Genomic DNA, 19189 nt, shown 5'->3' on the forward strand with positions numbered 1-19189 from the left:
GTTAGCCCAGGGCCAGTCTTCCTCAGCAAAAACAAGAGGAGGATTGGCAGATGTTGGCACAGGGCTGATCTCCTCACCAAAAAAAAAAAAAAAAAAAAAAAAAAAAAAAAAAAAAAAATTGATAAAAAAGACCTTGTTCAGAAATACAGTAACTGTAAATTATTTTCTAACTAATGTTTTGAAAAACAGTACAAATGGCCACTAGTAAGAAAGTAAGGTTATTTATAAGAAGTATATTAATCCAATCACATTCGATTCTATAAGGAATGAACGTATTGAAGAAAGTGGCTGGGAATGAACATTTTATTGAGTGCTTACTATGCACCAGGTATATTCCTTTTCTAATCTTCAAAATGAGTTGGCAAAGTATTAGCTCATTTAATGAGTGACGAAACTGAAAATAAAGGTTAATAAGTTCTATATCACTAAGTGGCACAGCTGGGAACAGAACTCAAGTCACTGAAGACATGAAAAAGTTACAGGTTTCAGATGAATGCATAAAATATGAAGACGACAGGCATGAGAAAACTACACCTTAAAAGTTACTGTAGAATGTAACTTCAAAACTTCTAGAAAGACTTTCAAAAGTCTGCAGTTCCATCTAAAATAGACGTTAAGCATTACCTTAATTAGGTTTCCTAATTCATGATGTGGACAAAAAAATGTTTGGACTCAGATAAAGAAATCCAGCAGTTAAAAAAATTCCTTTACTTGCAATCCCCCATCCTTAACTAACGCAAGAGCATTTTAAAAATAATTCAAAAAGATTCCAATCAATTCATTACTGGTGAAATATATAAAAACTTACAGGAGTCACAAGAGTTCCAAACTATTAATTTATAAAAATAATAAAAACATTTATCAATGTGAACAAGAAGATCAAGATTCACTCTCGTCGATGTCCTTATCTGGGTCTTGCTCAGCAGCCTCTTTTTCCTGTTGCTGTTTCTTCCAAAGTTTGGCCATGGCCAGGAGCTTGAGGTTGGGTTGGTTGGCAGCATCTTCCGGAAAGATGTAATCATAGTATTCTTCCCAGCCTGCATCAGACTACAGGAAAAAAGTAAAACAATTAAGAGAGAACTTAACACATGGCTGAAATATGCACATTACAGTTACTTTAAAGTGGAGAATTTTCACTGGGAAACCCAGAGTTCAAATTCAACTTATCTTCATCTCACAAAACAATATCAAAGTCTACTACAGAAAAAACAAGGGCTGGGCCCTGAAGATTGGGAGTGAATAAGTAGCTGTTAGATTGTTGTTGCTGCAGGTGTAGCTCACTGAGAGCCTAAAAATCTGGTGGAAAAAAATTCTAAAAATCTAAGCACAGCTCCTCTATAGTCAACAAAGAAGATACTCAGTGTCTCCAACTCCACCTTGCAGTTTAAGATTTTAAATTTTTAAAGATTTACTTAATATTTAGCCAGTAGCGAAAGCCATAAATCTTGTGCATTATCATTCTGACTCCCTGCCCTCACATTTCCACCTCCAGTCAGTCACTGATTTCACTTCCTAAAGATCACTCTAGTTCCAGCTTCCACCACCACTTGCTTTGCTTACCACAGCCTCCCGACAGGGCCTCCTCCAATCTAAGCCCCTCAAGTCCACCTGCAGGAGACGCCAATGACTGGGTCATGTCATTTTGTGGCTAAGAACCTTCCTATAGCCTACAAAGCCTCTGGATTGGCTCCTACCAACAAACTGAGTTTCATTTTCCTCCATCCTGACTTCCTGTTTAATGTTCCAGAAATATCAAACTTCATGTAGTTCCTGCAATCAGCTACCACCAAGAAGCCTTTGCCAACCCTCTCCCATTCTCCACCCCTGGGTGGACTATACACCTTGCTCTGTGTTTCCACAGTAGCCAGATGGCAGGCTACTTACTCCTACTCCAGGCTGTCTGCTCCATTCTCAGATTGTACATATGCCACTTAAAAGTACAAATTTCAAAGATGGATGCATTTCTGCTCATTTGACATGAGATGACCAGCTCTAGGGGCTCAGTTCTTACCCCATCATCAGCCTGGACCTTTCTTCTCTTCTTGACTTTCTCTGGCATGAGTTTGTCCACTCTCTCCTTATCTGATACTGTTCCAAATTCATCTTCAAAGCTTCTCCAAGATTCTAGCAGCATAAGTCTCTCTTCCTTTTCTTCACAGTTTCGCATGGTTTTGTTAGCCTCTTCATAAATTTGTCTGCATTTCGCCAAACTTCCTTCTTTCCCTGAAGACAACTCAAACTGAGCAAAACTGATCCATACCTTAAAAGAAAATTATTGTAGAACCAAATTAACCATGTTACTCAGAAGACAATAATGTAATAATAATAAAGCTAGTTTCTTGTTAATGACATCTGAATATACTAATGTGTTCATATCTGGTATTCCAAGGAATATAACATATTGACTATATGCTTCAATATAGGAAACTTGAAGCAGTCCGTTTCTATATCCAATTAGGTGTCTGAAATAGTCTTAAAATCCTGAAAAAGAGTTTAACTTTTTATTCAATTCTGTGATATCAGAGTTATTCACATGCAGTATAAATATTGACCTGGTATAAGCTTAATATTCCAAAGTCCTGTGAGACTCACAGGTTCTCTTTAAAAGCAAGGAAGTCATTTAAAATAAATATATTCAAAAAACACTTAAAATATAGAAATATGATGTGTCTTCAGAAATTCTGATTCAAGGAAAATCAAAGATAATCTATAAGGCACAGGATACCTTGACATGTTGTGTCCGTTGAAGCAATCGTCGGTAAAGATTTCGTGTTCTTTCAGTTTCTTCCTGCTCAATTTCAAAATCAATATATGATTTCCAAAGCACCTAAGAAAGATAACAGGTCAGTCTAGACATTTAAAAAGCAACAGGCCCCTATTCAAAGCACAGCTTAACTACCACTCCAACCTAGGACATCCAGGAACCTATCCACATGCAGATGACGTGGATAAAATAATACTGGCAATTATAAGCTGGCCAAAACTTGGCTAGAATTCTAGATTATGAGAAAAAAGATCTTGGGTTTACTTTTGGATTCTCTCTTGGAGTTTTTCAAATGCTGGACTTAACCAAGAAGAGCTGAGAAACTTGCCAAGTCTCCCAGGCACTGTTGTGATCCTGCCACATACAATTGAACTTGTGGAGAAATAGGCCTTAGATAGCCAGTATATACTGTTTTAACCTCCACTGTAAATTCGTTGATATGTTTGAGTTCAACTCAACAGGCATGCAGTGAACAGCTGCCCACCTGCTAGATACAGCCTGTCAGGCCACAAGAATGAGTAAGATGTGGCCCAGATGCCTGGGAGCTGGCAATCCGTGGAGGAGCTAAGACCAACTGATGGAACCAGCAATACATAAAGCCTTGCCCTAATGCAATCAGTGCAGCCTGGTGAACCAATAAAGGCAGGGTCATATTGGTGCAAGATTAACAAAATGGCTGAGTGAGTTCAGTGGTTCCTGTGAGATTCAAATTGGCCCTAGCTGTGGTTTGGTGCCACCTTGTGGCTCAAGCTTAAATACTGAAAGGATGATTTTGGGTCCTGTGGCAGGCCAGGACTTCCAGGACAGTGGTAGTAATGATTCCAGGAACATCCTGGTTTAGTCAGTGCCTCTTTTGCTGGCCCAATCTGGGCAAAACTGTGCCAGGAGAATCCAGGGATGTGCAGTCTCAACCTCCGTCTCCCTTGTTCTCCAGATGTGGTTGCCTGCTACCTGTTTCCCTGACTGGCTTTCCCTAACCCATCCCCTTTTGCCTTCTGTTTGAGAAGCAGAGGAAGAGAGCCAGTCACCCACCCATTATATCCCAATTCATTCTAGGTGTCATAGTGGGGCTTTGCTGTGCTCTGGTATCCAACTAGAGGGCTGCTGCCCCTGCCTTTCTATCTCCAAAACAGAAAAGACCTAATCTGAGTAGAAAAGATTGTGGGTTAGTTACATCATCTCTATGCTCTAAAATGCACACACATTTCGATGGTCAACTAAAGTCATAGTAGAGAAGTGTCTAAAACAAAATTATATTGAATTTGAGATCCTCACCTCCGGCATGTCTAAGCGTGGCTGACTGATGGCTAACTCATAGATTGCGCGGGCTCTGTCAATATCACCAAGGATTGTCTCTAATTCTGCAAATTTAATCCAAGAGGTACAATTTTCAGGTCCAAATTCCAGGAACTTTTCATAAAGCTTCCGGCATCTGTCAAATTCTCGAAGCTGTAGCTCCAATTCTATGTAACCTTTAAATAACTTGTTCTTTGGACATTTCCCTATGGAAGTTCCCTGGAAAAGAAAATGACCAACTCCTGTGATGCCTTAGTGGGTTCAACTTGTGCATCATCGACCTGTAGATGCTGTTCTCTGCTGAGCAAGAACCCTGGAGAGTCAACATGGCAAGCCGCTCTTTCCCTCTGTGGTATCAGACTGTTCATGATGGCTCCTGACAGAAGGCCAGAGGAAACCCTCTAATTCACTCAGCAGTTGAGAGGGCCTGTGCCCACTGGCGCCTGTGTTGCAGAATTGTTTGGATAACTATTTTGGATTTTTAATTTCTCAGGATCTCCTAGGGAATATGGATGTCAGATGTATAAAATCTCCTGTGAGTAAAAAGGTAATGAAAAAATAAACCCTGCCTTGCTGCCCATAGCCAGGGCAAGAGTAGCTTATCAAAAGGACAAATGCACTTAAATACAGTATTTCATCCTATTAAGAAATTTTAGAACAGCTGTTAGGAGGGAGGTGTGCAAAAACTTTGCACAGGATCAGACCACTAAAGATCTAAGATCTAATCTGATCTAAGATCAGATCTTTCTAGTCCGAGGAAAGATCTGCTAACTGGTAGCTATAGATAAAGTTTCCCATGTTGAAACAGAATAATTTAAGCATTATCATCCAATCTTTCTTCAAAGGCCATGTGTTTTCTAACATGTCTCAGGTTATAAAGGCATAATATATTCTGTTGCTTTCTTAGTAGGAATTGTACAACTTGTAAGCACTAAGATTTTAGTTTCCTTCTTATAGAACTTCATGATGCATTTTGATCCTTTCTTTACTTACCAAAGCTCTTCTGGCAAATGGTAAATTTTTCTGTCTTATTTCAAATTGTGCATATAGTAACCACATTTTGGCAAATGTGAACTAGAAAACAAAAGCACAAAAACATCTAGATTAAGAGACTCATTTAAATTAAATTAAATTTAAATTTAAATTTAAATTTAATTTAATTTAAATTAACAAAAGGCCACTGGTAATCAGATTTCCCTAAAACTTCAGAGCTAGGACAGATGTATTTTCTTGTTTATATGCAAAGATGACAGTATTTATTTCATCAAAGTTACAGTAGTAATCTAGATACCATGTATTGCATGGCTCTGCAGCCCCTACTTAGAATCAGCTTTGTTCTGTGGGTATGCTTGTAAGTGGGCAGAACCTGCCACCTCTATTCTAGAAGCTAACTTGGTCAACATCTCTGTTTGTTTCTCTGCTGGGCAATACGGCAGAGAGAACGTCTCAACCATTTCCAGAACAGACACGTGTTCACTCACGCATGCATACATCCACTCAGTTGCCCACAAACACCTGCCGTTGTTTCCTGTACATGCCGTGTGCTCTCTGGATGTGCGTCTTCCTCCTTGTACTCAGTCTATTCCAATTACTCATCCTCCTCTGAATTTCTACATTAGTATCTGTATTATTCATTTGTCACTTAACACAGGTTGTCCTCTCAATTAGACTGTAAGCTGTCTTCAGAGGCAAAGAGCATATCTTTTTCTTATTTATGTTTTCCATGGTGCCTAGCACAGGGCAATATTTAATCAACAAATACTGAAAGTGATGTCAGCATCATGGCAGAAGTGAGTAGTTCCCTTTGTCTCTCCCCTCTAAGTTACAACTAAACGGACATACATTAACCAACAGAGGATTCCCTACACAGCACAACAGGACGCCTAAGAGATCTATGCAGCTATACATCTGAAGTTGGATAGGCTGGACCCCCGGGGAAGCAGTAGAACTAGGGGAGTGGCCCCTTCCCTCTCCCCGGCTGCAGTGATCCAGGACACGGATCCTCACACAGTGGCCAGCACAAATCAAAACTACAATGAGATATATCGCCTTACACCTGACAGAATGGCTATAATTAACAAGACAAAAAATAACAAATGTTGGAGAGGATGTGGAGAAAAGGGACCCCTCATACACTGCTGGTGGGAATGCAAACTGGTATAGCCACTATGGAAAACAGTATTGAGATTTCTCAAAAAATTAAAAATAGGAATACCATATGATCCAGCTATCCCACTACAGGGTATTTATCCAAAGAACATGAAATCAACAATTCAAAGAGATCCATGCACCCCTATGTTCACTGCAGCATTATTCACAATAGCCAAGATGTGGAAGCAACCCAGGTGCCCTTCTACGGATGAATGGATAAAGAAGATGTGGTATATATATACAATGGAATACTACTCAGCCATAAAAAAAGACAAAACTGTGTCATTTGTGACAACATGGATGGACCCTGAGCGTATTATGCTAAGCGCAACAGGCCAGACAGAAGAAAGATAAACACCATATCATGCCACTCGTATGTGGAAGATAAACAAACACATGGATCAAGAGAACAGATTAGTGGTTACCAGAGGGGAAAAGGGTGGGGGGAGGGCGAAAGGGGTAAAGGGGCATATATGTATGGTGACAGATAAAAACGAGACTACTGGTGGTGAACATGATGCAGTCTATACAGAAACTGATATATAATAATGTATACCTGAAATTTACACAATGTTATAAGCCAATATGACCTCAATAAAATAATTAAAAATATATATATATTTATTTCACTGAATTATTTCACAAGTAACAGAAGCAGGATTTTGACATGTTTGGAACAGAACACTTAGAGCAAATGTACCTTTTTATGAGGAATTAGTTCCAAAGAGGCTTGATACACCTGTCTTGTCCTCTCAGGATCCTGTATTAGGATAAGAAATTTTTGCAAAATATTGAAGTCTGTGGCTAATACTAATTGTTACTAATACTACTAAAAATGTACACCCCCAACATTGAATATGTTTTCACAAGTTGCTATTTTCAAATCCTGATTCCATTTATGATCAAAAGTGTGACTACCTTTGGCCATCAAATTTTGGTTTAAGAATCACCAACAATATTGCCATCAAACTAAGAGCTTCTGTGTAGAAAGGCTTTTTTGCCTGATAGCAGAAGGTAATAAAGAAGTTTTATGGTCTCAGATCAACAGCAGAAAGTTAATCTTTTCTTGTTAACTTATACATGACCAATTTCTGAAAATGCCACTTGATCTTTACCAAAAGCAAAAATGCACAACTAGCTGTGATCTCTATTTATAAGAAAACCCAGGAAACTATATGTAGTTAAACAAAGGGCTGGTTCATTGTTCCTTTTCAAGTTCCAAGTGATAATCTTGTTGTGCCTCAAGGTTTAAAAAACAAAATACAACAAAACAAAAAAATACTCACCTGTGCCCACTACAGGTATAGAGTTTAAAATGTTGCGGAGAGAATATGTAACTGTATGGCTAAATGGAGGCCTATAAGAATCTAAAACTAAATTCCTCTGTTTCAAGGATTGTTAAGTAGTTACTACCTACAACAGCCGAGCTATAAGCACAGGGTTAAGGAAACCGTTAACAGATGACACGTAATTCCATTTTTCACCTTTGCCTCCAGTTCTTCATAGAGTGCATAGTTGACCCAAAGATAGATGTAGCGCTTCCAGTGCCGCTTCTCCTGAATGGGTGGGACGTTGGCAATGGCTCTTTCATAGACTTCTCGCACAGTTTCTGCTTCTGCATCACTTTCCACCAAGCGCAGGTAATCAAACCATGCATCATAATTGTGTGGATTAGCCTAGAAAGACAATAAGTTTAATAACTAAAAACAAAACCAAGAGCTACACTTGCTGGACTATGTGAGCTGAAAGAAGGCACTGGACTGACTTTCTATTTTTTAGCAACTTTTTTTCTAGATTTCACATGCTATCTCATTTTAAAAATACCATTCCTGAGATTTTATAAATAGAAAAGAATAAGGAATATAGAGGACAGATTATTAGCTAAGTGTTCCACAGGAAGACCCCTTTCATCACCACTCCCAAGATAATTATGCAATAATTAGATGCCTATTTTTATAAATGTAGTAGTTTATATATGTGACTACATATCATTATGTATGGATTTAAAATTACAATGGAATTTTACCATGCTCACAACTGTGAAATCTGCCTTTTCAATTAACAGTAATTTATCTTACTGGCCTTAACACCACACTTAGTCTTTTGTTTGGAGATACCTTGAAAATGCGACTATCTTTGAATTCAACTCAAAATAGTACATTACAGATATAGAGATGAGACTGGGATCATACCTACGATACATCTTTTGTTCAAGTAGTTAAGCTAAAAGGTAATATATAAAAACTGTTTTTCTGGATCAATCTCTGATGCTTCCATCATCTTTCAAAAATGAGCTCAAATGGATTCCAGGTTTCTTTTGCTCAAATTCTACAGCACACACTTAGCAATCAAAGTGACTTTCCACACGTGAGTGGCAGAGCAAATCCAAGTGTTGTCTGCCTTTTCTATCAGCCTCTTTACTCCTACCTGTCTGGAATAGCTGCCAATTTACTGCAGAAACATATCAAGAACATAATCACTGGTAGCCCTAACTTGCTATTATTCATTTTATTATAGCTAGTATTGGTTGGCACATCTTAGTTACTTGCAGAGTTAAGCATCTACACCAGCAATCACCTTCACTTCCTCTTCATACTGGAATCTCCGTTTGCTCACGATGATGTCTTCAATGCCCCGCCTATCACCAAACTTCTTCTCAAAGATGGTATAATTTTTAAAGAGTTCTTGGGCTTCTTGTTTTGAAATTCTGTCCAGGGCATACTTGTAGATCACTCGTACCCTTTCAAACTAAAAGGGGACAGGTTGGTTATCTGCCATACACAACATTCTCATTCTAGTCACAACTAGCAAAGTAATGATGACATAAAGCATTACTTGTCAGATTTTGAGGCCTCAAAATGTTGAAAATAAGATTTTTCTTCTCCCTTTTGTTGAGGTATTTCATTCAGGCTAGACTGACACTCTGAGCTCCACATTTAATACTGTCTACCTAACACTGCCCATCAGATGTCATCTGCACATCTCAGAAGGAAAGGTCTCAAACTGAGCTCCTCTTTCTGCCCACCAGACCTGAGTCTTTCCCAGTCTTCCTCATCTTGGTAAGCAACACCTACCGTCACATGCTTGCTCAGCCAAAAACTCCGGGAGTCATCCTTGATTCCTCTCCTCTCCCCATCCCCTACATTCACTGCTTCAGCAAGCCCTGCCATTTCCACTTCTTTGACACAGCCATTCACTTCTCCCAAGCCCCCCTGCCCACCTATCTCCATTTCCTCCCTGGACCATTTCAGAAGTCTCCTCACTTCCACCTTTGCCACCCTCCCCCCAATACAATCTCCATGAATTAGCTAGAGGCTCTCCTTACAGTATAAATTATATCCTACCACTCTTCTGCTTAAAACTTGCCACTGGCCTTAGACTAGAATCTGAACTCCCTACTGTGACCTGTGCAAGACCTTGCATTCAGATCTCAGCCTACCTCTCTAAAGTCTGCATTATTTGAGCTACTTTAAGGGATTATTTTCCATACATACTGTGGAAGAAAAGAACTGACTTATTTGTGGGACAATTTCTGTTTTCATTTCAAATTCTGTTCTCTGTTCTGAGGGCTCTGGGCTTTGTATTTCCCAGATTTATTACCTGTAAAGTCCTTTAATCAGGAAACTAAATGACCAACTCTCAGTTTATAGACAATATTCTCACTCTACATTTAAAGGCTTAATTTTCAAGCAAAGCACAACAAAATTAAGTCATAATACAATCTATAAACACTCAGCTCCCAATATGCAGCTTAGCCACAAATGTATGCTGTTTTAAGAAATCAAGTCACGTTTTTTGTATTTTGAACTCCAAGGATAAAAGTAAATAAGAAAATGGAAATGAACTCAATGTGCACAAGAAGTAATCTTTTCTAAGCTGTTTTGCAACATAATTGAGTTAAGTTTACTTACTTCTTTCTGATTTTCTTCAAATTTGGCAAAGGCAACATAAAGGTGTTCATCCATATGTTCGTCTCCAAAGAATTCGACAGCTCTCTCATACACTTTTCGTGCATGGGCAAAATAACCATGCTTTTCTTCAAAGCGGGCATACTTGATCCAGTTCTTCACATCGGGGTGCACGAGAACAAGTGCAGGGGAATTAAGGAAATACCAGGCAAGACACATAGCTTAAAAAAAAAATCAAACCCAAACCCAAACCCCCGACAATGCCAGTTACAACGACAGGGGTGATAAAACACGTATGAAGGCAGAGAACCACTCAACTGTGACCCCGTGAGGGGCCATGTCTTCCTCCAGTGCTTATTCAATATTTTAGTAGTGGTACAAATAGGAGCCATGAAAAAGCTGAACCCGGTGCACGGCTGGAGCTGGCACAGGAGGGGCGGGGGCAGCGGCAGAGATGATGGCTCCAGCTCTGGCTTAGGCACGGGCTCCAGCTTGGGTGGCGGTGGCAGTGGCAGTGGTGGCGGCAGAAGAGTAGCGGGAACAGTGGCCCCAGTGGCTTGGGGGGGACATGTGGACCGACGGCCCCTGGATAGGTGGAAGGAGCAGAGGCTCTGATGCCCTGCTCTCAGTGCTGGTTGTCCAAGAGTGATTGGCATGAGCAAGCAAAGACCTGGTTGATTGTCCTGGGCTGTGGCTGGCTGTGGTGCTGGAGCCCTGGATGGCCCCTGAGGACCTGGGGCTTTAAGTGCAGCCCCAGGGAGGACAATGGTGCCCCGTGTGCCCACACTCGCAATGCTAGGTTTGGTGGCAGGCGCCCATGGGGACAGCAAACCTGTCTTCATTAAGGTCCCTGAGGACTACACTGGGCTGTCAGGAGGGGTGGCCTCCTTCGTGTGCCAAGCCACAGGGGAGCCCAAGCTGTGCATCACATGGATAAAGAAGGGGAAGAAAGTCACTTTCCAGCGCTTGGAGGTAATTGTGTTTGACAACAGGGCAGGGTCCATGCTGCAGATCCAACCGTTGCAGGTGCAGTGGGATGAAGCCATCTTTAAGTGCACGGCCACCAACAGTCTGGGAGAGATCAACACTAGTGCCAAGCTCTCAGTGCTCGAAGTAACAATACCTGTTCACTGTTGAAAACTGGTAAGTATGAAATAGCACATCGGAAAAAATAAAAGTCACCTGTTATCTTACCTCTACTATTAACATTTGGTTATTCCCTTGTAGTCCATTTTCTGTGCATGCATTATATACGTAACAAAAACGGGATCACGTTCTGCCCAATGATTTGGGGAGACTGCTTTTAAAAAAAACGTATTGTGAAAATCTTCCTCGCCATTGACTATTCTTCTGCATTGTTATTTTTAATGACTGTGGGTAAGTATCACATGGAAGTACCCTAATTTATTTAGCCATTCCCTTATTGTTGGACATATATGTTGTTCCCAGTTTTTTGATTTTATAAATAAAGTGCTATACATATGCATGCAGATTTAAAAAAAAAAGCTGAAGCCTGGTTACCAGCCATGTGATTTGGACAAGTCACTTAACTTGTCTAAGCCTCAGTTTTATCATGTGTAAACAGAGAAAAATAATACCAACCTCACTGGCAGATGACTGCCACCTTTAAATGAGAAAATGTATGTAAAGCTCTTAGCAGTTTCTGGCCAAAAGAATGTGCTCAATACATGGCCCCTATTACATTACATGTTCAATAACATTAATATTTGAATTAACGATTAAGAAAAAAACAAGTCACAAAAAACTGTTAACTAGAGCCAAAAGAGCACGTTCTGAATTACCATGTTATTTCTTAATACGATATATCTATTTCTAATCTACTTTCTTTGAGGAAATCATTAATTTCTAAAGTACTAATACATTCAAATATGACAGCGATGTTAAGAGCATTGGCTTTGAAGCTGCTACTGGCTTCAAATCCCATCTCCATCACTATCTGAGAGACCCTGGTCAAGCTGCCTAATCTCTCCTGCTTCAGTCTCCTCGTCTGTAGAAGGAGTAGTTCCTGCATCACAGGGTTGTCATGAAGATTAAATGAAAATATTTTTAAAGTGCTTACAATGCCTGACATATAGCAAGTGCTAGAAAAGCTTTTGTTAAACTAATAATATTAAAATGAATAGAGGTAATTAAGATCTTAAAATTGCATAATAAAGTTGATTCTCATTATTGGTGGTAGTTATGTTCTGTGAAGTCACTGTGAGCACTTAATTAGCGAATACCAAACCACTGCTCCTGGGGGAAAGAGTATATATACACATCTCATATAGATTAAAATCTCAAATCCTAAAAAAAAACTAATCCTTAGATTCTATTTTCTTTATTTTGTAAAAGAGAAAGCAAGCTTCAGAAGTGTTAAGTGACTTGCCTGAGGCCACTCACTAACTGGTGTCAGAGAAAGGATTCACATCCATCCAACTGGCCCCAGAGTGACTACACTGCACTGCGCCATTCCGTCTCTATCCTCTGGTCATCTCTGTATGACAGCAGGGACAAGAAAGCAGATGGTCACCTTGTTTGTCTTCACCTGGGACATGTGCCTCAGGTGACTCAAATTTTTCATCACTCTATGCTTGTCTGCAAATGACTATGAAAGAGCCACAGATATTGATTTTGGGGTTACAAACAGATTTTAGCGAGCAGGAGAATTCACAAATATGGAAACAGTGAATAGTGAGGACTGACTACTTTAGTTGCTAAGAATGCCTTCATGTGTTATCATCTAATCTTCACAATCAGCCCACAGTAGGAATTTTTATTCTCATTTTACAGATGAGAACACCAAGGCTCAGAGGAGTTAACTGACTTGTTGGGATCACATGGCTAGTAAACAGTAAACCTTTGAATGGACTCCAGTAATGGTGCTAATGACCCACTTAAACCCTACAAAAACAGGACTGGCTACAGCAGCCAGAGCCTTAGCATGTCATTTTCCACAAGGAACCACAGCATTAGTCCCAAAATATAAACAAATCCAGTCTCACTGAAAAGACTCAGTTACCCAGATCATAAACTTTTATTCTGACCAACCTACATCTCTAGAAATACATATGTAGCTTATGAAGCAGATGAAACTTGCATCTTTGACTTACAGGCCAACATTAATGACTGTGTGTCCTGACCATGACTACACCTCCATGGGAGGAGCAGCACCCAGGACAATAATGGCACCACTCAGACCTCGCCAAAGGATATATCGTTCATAAATGGTGCGGGCCCGATCCACCTCTTTGTATCGCAGCTCAAAGTTGATGTAGGAGTGCCAGGCCTGCTCCTCAGGCTGCCACTCCATCCAGCGCTCAAAGACCTGCCGGGCGCCAGCAATGTTTCCCAACATCTCCTCCATGTATGTGTACTTGTACCTTTAACAAAATCGTCCAAAAATATCTGTCACGGTCAAAATGACTTAGGGAGAAAATGTTCTTTGGCAATTTCTAGTTCTACTTTGTTAAAAGTAAAGAATATTTAAGACTTTATCTTCCCTAAAGGTTAAATTGAACATGTATTCTTATTAAAATGTAAATCTGAAAAGGATGAATTGGAAAAAAAATATTTTTTCTTAAAAATTGCTTTTAGTTTAACAAAGAAGTGTCTTCTTTTTTTTTTTTTTTTGAGGAAGATCAGCCAATCCTCCTCTTTTTTTTGCTGAGGAAGACTGGCCCTGGGCTAACATCCATGCCTATCTTCCTGCACTTTATATGGCACACCACCACAGCATGGCTTGCCAAGCGGTGTGTCAGTGCACGCCCAGGATCCGAACCGGCGAACCCCGGGCTGCCACAGCAGAGTGCGCGCACTTAACTGCTTGCGCCACCGGGCCAGCCCCAACAAGAAGTTTCTTATGCAGAAAAGATTGCAATCAAAATTTTAGTTTTGATTACAGCTATTATACATTGTAATTATGACCTAACAGACTATAAAACATTAAAAAGAACTTTAGTAGGTTTAAAGAAAAAGTAGGATGTAAAATTAAATACATAGGATTACAATTCTGTAAATAAAATAAATAACACGAATGTGGAACTTTTCTAGTCTACAAAAAGCCATTTCGTTAGATCAGAAACTTACCAGAACTGGTTGACTCGAGGCAGGGTTGTTATGGCCCTGTCCCAGATGTTTCGGGCATGGTTGACCTGGCGATTCTTCATTTCCATTTCTGCATATTTCAGCCAGAGTGTAATATTTCGATAGTCCACATCTAAGGCACGTTCGTATATGGATCGAGCCCTAAAGAAGCAAGATTTGGAGGGCATCAAAAGCAGTACGTACAACACATGTAGTAATTATCTCAAACCATCTGCAGTGCCCTGCCATTTTATCAGGTGTCTACCGTGAGCCATGTTCTGGGCATAAGAAAAGATATGATATGCCCAGGAACCTTACAAAGACTTAGAAAAAGATAGACACGCACGTAATTACAATGCAATGTGATAACTGTTTAGCTAAGATCTGCACAAGGAAGCAGAGGGGAAGAAATAAAAACATCTGGTGGAAAAGGCTAAGCACTGGCTAACTCCAGAATCGAGGACTTGACGAAAGTACCAGAGGCCAAGGCGAATGTGGAGGGGTGCTCGTTCCAGGCAGAGAGAACAACCAAGTGTCACAGTCAGGAGTCAGGAGTGGCAAGTATGCAGGCGCAGTGGTGGCAAGGGGTATGCTGGGAGAATGCAGAAAGGCTGGACAACAGGAAAGGCCAGTTGCGATTTTTAATCTTGTTGACCACTGGTCTTCAGTGGAACAATTTTTATTAAAAAAAATTCCAATACAGAGAAAGCAGATGAAACTGCACTTCTCTGGCTGTAGAGTGTGTGTTAGTGGCGAGACCTAACTATAGAGCCTCCTCCGCTATTCCCTCCAGGACTAGCCTACCATAGTGCCCCTGAGGCCCTTCAAAGGAAACCTAGGGTTCCGTGGAACAAACTTTTGAAAATTACTACCAGAGGCACAATCTTTTACTTGTGCGTTAACTTTTTCTATTTTTTTATATCTATTACCTTATGATGTCTTTATGTACAAACTGACATAAATGATGCTCAGCAATTTTACCTTTGAATCTCCTTTAGACTCTCTTCCCATTGTGCGTATTTTATCCAGTTACTAATTACAGTCCTGTTTTTTCTTATGTTATCTTCAAAAGTCTGGCGGAAGGCAAAAAGGGTCAAATTAAAGGAAAATAACGAAAAATGACATTACATTTTGTGTATTAATTCTTGTACTAAAAAGGTTATTATGTTCTTTTTTTTTTTTAATTAATTAATTTATTTTTTTCCCCCCAAATCCCCAGTAGATAGTTGTATGTCATAGCTGCACATCCTTCTAGTTGCTATATGTGGAACTCGGCCTCAGGATGGCAGGAGAAGTAGTGCCTCGGTGCGTGCCCTGGATCCGAACCCGGGCCACCAGCAGCGGAGCGCGCGCACTTAACCGCCAAGCCACGGGGCCGGCCCATTATGTTCTTATTTAAGAGAAATTACATCCAAGAATCCTTGAGAAATAAGAAACCCACGAAAGAAGGTTACAATCACAGGTATTTCTTTCAACTCTTACATGCAAACAAAAAGAAAAACTTTAGATATTAAGCATTATTAGCAGAATTGTTGATATTTTCTCTTATTGCTCTTAACAACTAACTGATACTTTAACATACTCTACTTGTTCCTAATAAGAAAACGCTTTTGACTATTTACGTCCTCCCAGTAATGTCTCAGAATTTCATATATAAACTTACTGAGGATAACTAATAAGTTGATACAATAGGATTAGTGGTTTAAAATAATCCTACACTCTAGGGAGAGGAGGTCAGATCAGTTCCCTGAGTCTTCTCATGGCTCTCTCCCAGGTCTTAACTCTTAACATAGAAAGTGGTACAGACAGAAGTACATAACGCTGTCTTGCTAAGTCCACCCCTTTTCCAGCTGTCAGTTGTTCCACCTGTTAAACTTCTACCCATCTTTGATTCAGCATCAAAAATTAGGTGTCTGGCGGATTTAATTACTTTATACTTTAAAACAGCCAACTCATGGCATACTTTATAAAGTTCAACAAAAGGCAGTTATCTGGTAACCAGAAGTTATATTATGCATGTGGCTAGAAACACTAACCCCTTCTTATTTTATAGTCTCTCTAACCAGTGAGGAACTTTTCAAACTCTGACCTATAAATTCTTAACAATATTAATAGACGAAAAGATATCACATTGACGGACCTTCCTTTTCCTTAGTTTATAATCATTTAACTCTTCTTCATCTGTGATCTTCTGTTGAGGTGGAGGTGGGAGAAGCTCAAGTTCTCTTTCTTTAGCTTCTCTTAAGAGTTGTTCTGCAGTTATCTGTACCTCAGCCGGGGCTTTGTTTTTCACCTTTTAAGACAGAAGACATTTCTATTTTTAGCAGATGATCTTCACACAAGGTTTAGGAAACAAACATTTCTTAGGATGTGAATTTTATAAGTATTATTACAAGATGCCCTTTTTGTATGACATGTTCCCATTTCTCTACGAAACTAAATAGAAAAAAAATTATGTTTTCTATCTTATGCATGGTATTTATTACAAAGCCATGGGTAAAAGTCTTAAGAGAAAAGGTAGCAAAAATAGCAAGTTTTCCCTTTTAGATTAGTATAATAATAAACTTTGAGACTGCCTAGGTAAAATTGTCACCAGAGGTTTTGTTTTATCAAGATGTATACCATTTTTTATCTAGCATTACAACCTCTATTTACAGAATTCTTCAACTTATGCCCCACATGGTTAATTGTACTTGGTTTTTCATGGCATTCCAAGTCAAAGACAATATTCAGTAAGTTCCCATCATTAGACTGTAAGCTTCTTGAGGTCTTAGAACTGTGCTGTCCAGTATAGTAGCCATGAGCCACATGTGGTGAGTCCAAATTGAGATGGGCTGTAAGTGTAAAATTCATAGTGGATTTTGAAGACTTAGTATGAAAAAAAGAATAAACTACCTAATTAAATTTTTTAATATTGATTACATGTTGAAATGACAATATCTTGGATACACTGGGTTAAATAAAATATGTAATTAAAATTCATGTCACCTGTTTTGACTTTTGTGTGTGTGTGTGTGTGTGTGTGTGTGAGGAAGGCTGTTCCTGAGCTAACATCAGGGTCAACCTTCATCTATTTTTTGTATGTGAGATGCCTGCCACAGCATGGCCTGATGAGCAGTGTGTAGGTCCGCACTCGGGATCTGAACCTGCAAACCCCGGGCTACCAAAGTGGAGTACACTCACTTAACCACTCTGCCACAGGGCTGGCCCGTTTTGACTTTTTAATGTAGCTATGAGAAAACAAAATTACATATGTGACTCACACCATATTTCCATTGGACCAGTGGTGCCCAATACAAGTTTATGTAACTGAATTATAAAAAACATTAATTATTTAATGCCATGTGTAGAATAATGATGATGATAATGATGACAGCTCATATCTAATGTGCATTAAGGGCCAGACACTATGCTATGTGCTTTAGATGCATCATCTCTGGGAGTCATCCAAATGGATATGTAAAGGACAAGCTCAAGAGAGCCCTCTGGGCTGGAGAAACAGACTGGAGGAAGAGTATCTGTAAAGGCTCAGGACAAAGCCTGTCACCTATTAGCCATTCGGTAAGTATCAGCTATGGATGCAAATATCAGATAATATCAAATTTATTGTTTAATGAACTTAAATTATGCCTCTACATAACTCTTGTCATCTACTCTCATTCTGTCCACTCTCAGCTGGGTTAACTCCTACTCAGCCTTCAAGTCTCGGCTTAAATGTCACTTCCTCAGCAAAATGTACTCTGGAGACCCCCTCACACAACTCTCATTATTCCACGGCCTACTCTACTTTGCCTCAGTAGTACTTGGTAAGGCTGCAATTTTACACTTACTCGTGTCTTAAATTTGAGTACTGCTCGTGGCCCGCATTAGAGCGTAGCTCCCCAGCGCCGAGCGCACTGCCTTTCTCGGTTCATGTTTGCTAAATGACCCCAATCCTCCGTCCGCAAACACAACTCCCCAGAACGAAGGCCATGCGGGCTGCTCCGTGGTGACAAGAGCCTGCGGCCCACCGCCGGCTGACCCTTCCTCTCTTTCTCTCCCTCGGCCCCGCACCGGGTGGGCCTGCGCCCGGGACAACACTCTCCCGCCCCGGGCACCACGGGGGTTCAGGCAAGCCCCTCTCCCAGGCCTCCTCCCACAAGGCCCCTCGCTATCGCCTACCTTGGCCACTTTGGGAATCCTCTGCTTCCCAGCCGCGGTGGAGGCCGCCATGGCTGCAGCAGCAGACCTCGGGCGACCCCTGGACCCCAGAAACCAGCCCCAAAAGCTCAACGACTCTCCAAATCTTTCTGACAACAAACTGGAGCCCGGAACCGGAAGCGGAACTGACTGGGGGTGACCTTTGACCTCCAGCACGCACCGTGACGGAGGCAGCGTCGTTTCCGTGGTAACCGAGCTGCGCGTCCTCCTTGGAGCCGGGGGTGGAGCGCCGCGTCCGGGAATTGCGGTTGAGGTAGGTAGCGCTGGCCTGCCCTGCAGGGACACTCTTACAGGGTCTAGGGCGTCAGGGGCGCGTCCCCAGGTCAGTCTCCAGGACTGGGATGACCTTGCGAGGACGGGTGTATCTGTCGAGCTGTGGCGCCCGGCAAAGGGAGTGGGAACCAAGCTCCGGGCCGGATGCTCGAGGGCTGGCGAAGATCGGCAGGCCAGAAAACTAGCATTCCCAGCATGCTGAGGGGGCAAGGTGCTGCGCTCCTAGGCGGCCCGGCGCTGCGTTGCATTCTAGGCTTTGTAGTCTCTGAGGTCCACTCCCCTTCTGCACACTTGTGCTCAAATAATTAACTCTAAGGTTTGTGATTAAAAATAACGGACGGTGTTTTAAAACCAGATAATAGGGAAAAAAAAATAAGTCAGCAGAGTACTAGCAAACCAGCCAGCCTTGTGGTCGGATAAACAGATGTTTAAATTCTAAGAGTGCCTTAATTATGTAAATTCTCTTGGCCTCAATGTCCTTAACTATAAGAGGAGGGTAATAATATCCATT

General features: G+C 40.8%; 1 protein-coding gene across 2 annotated transcripts; it reads right to left on the minus strand.

The window, feature by feature from the left end:
- Positions 1-685: 685 nt before the first annotated feature.
- Positions 686-18528, minus strand: CRNKL1 (crooked neck pre-mRNA splicing factor 1). 2 transcript variants are annotated; one of them, XM_004433709.3, is made up of 14 exons: positions 18367-18528; positions 16346-16498; positions 15187-15278; positions 14209-14367; positions 13336-13502; positions 10123-10301; positions 8789-8959; positions 7696-7887; positions 6912-6971; positions 5054-5134; positions 4040-4279; positions 2726-2827; positions 2012-2260; positions 686-1047 (listed from the first exon to the last, which is right to left on the minus strand). In XM_004433709.3, the coding sequence occupies exons 1-14, from the start codon at positions 18415-18417 to the stop codon at positions 880-882; spliced, it is 2064 nt and encodes a 687-aa protein (XP_004433766.1). In that variant the 5' UTR covers positions 18418-18528; the 3' UTR covers positions 686-879. The 2 variants fall into 2 exon arrangements, with proteins under 2 accessions (XP_004433766.1, XP_087301803.1); XM_087445677.1 differs by lacking the exon at positions 5054-5134.
- Between the last annotated feature and the right edge of the window lie 661 nt (positions 18529-19189).

This window comes from Ceratotherium simum, chromosome 21 (assembly GCF_057802395.1).
Source record: "Ceratotherium simum simum isolate JZ-2026a chromosome 21, ASM5780239v1, whole genome shotgun sequence".
NCBI lineage: Eukaryota > Metazoa > Chordata > Mammalia > Perissodactyla > Rhinocerotidae > Ceratotherium > Ceratotherium simum.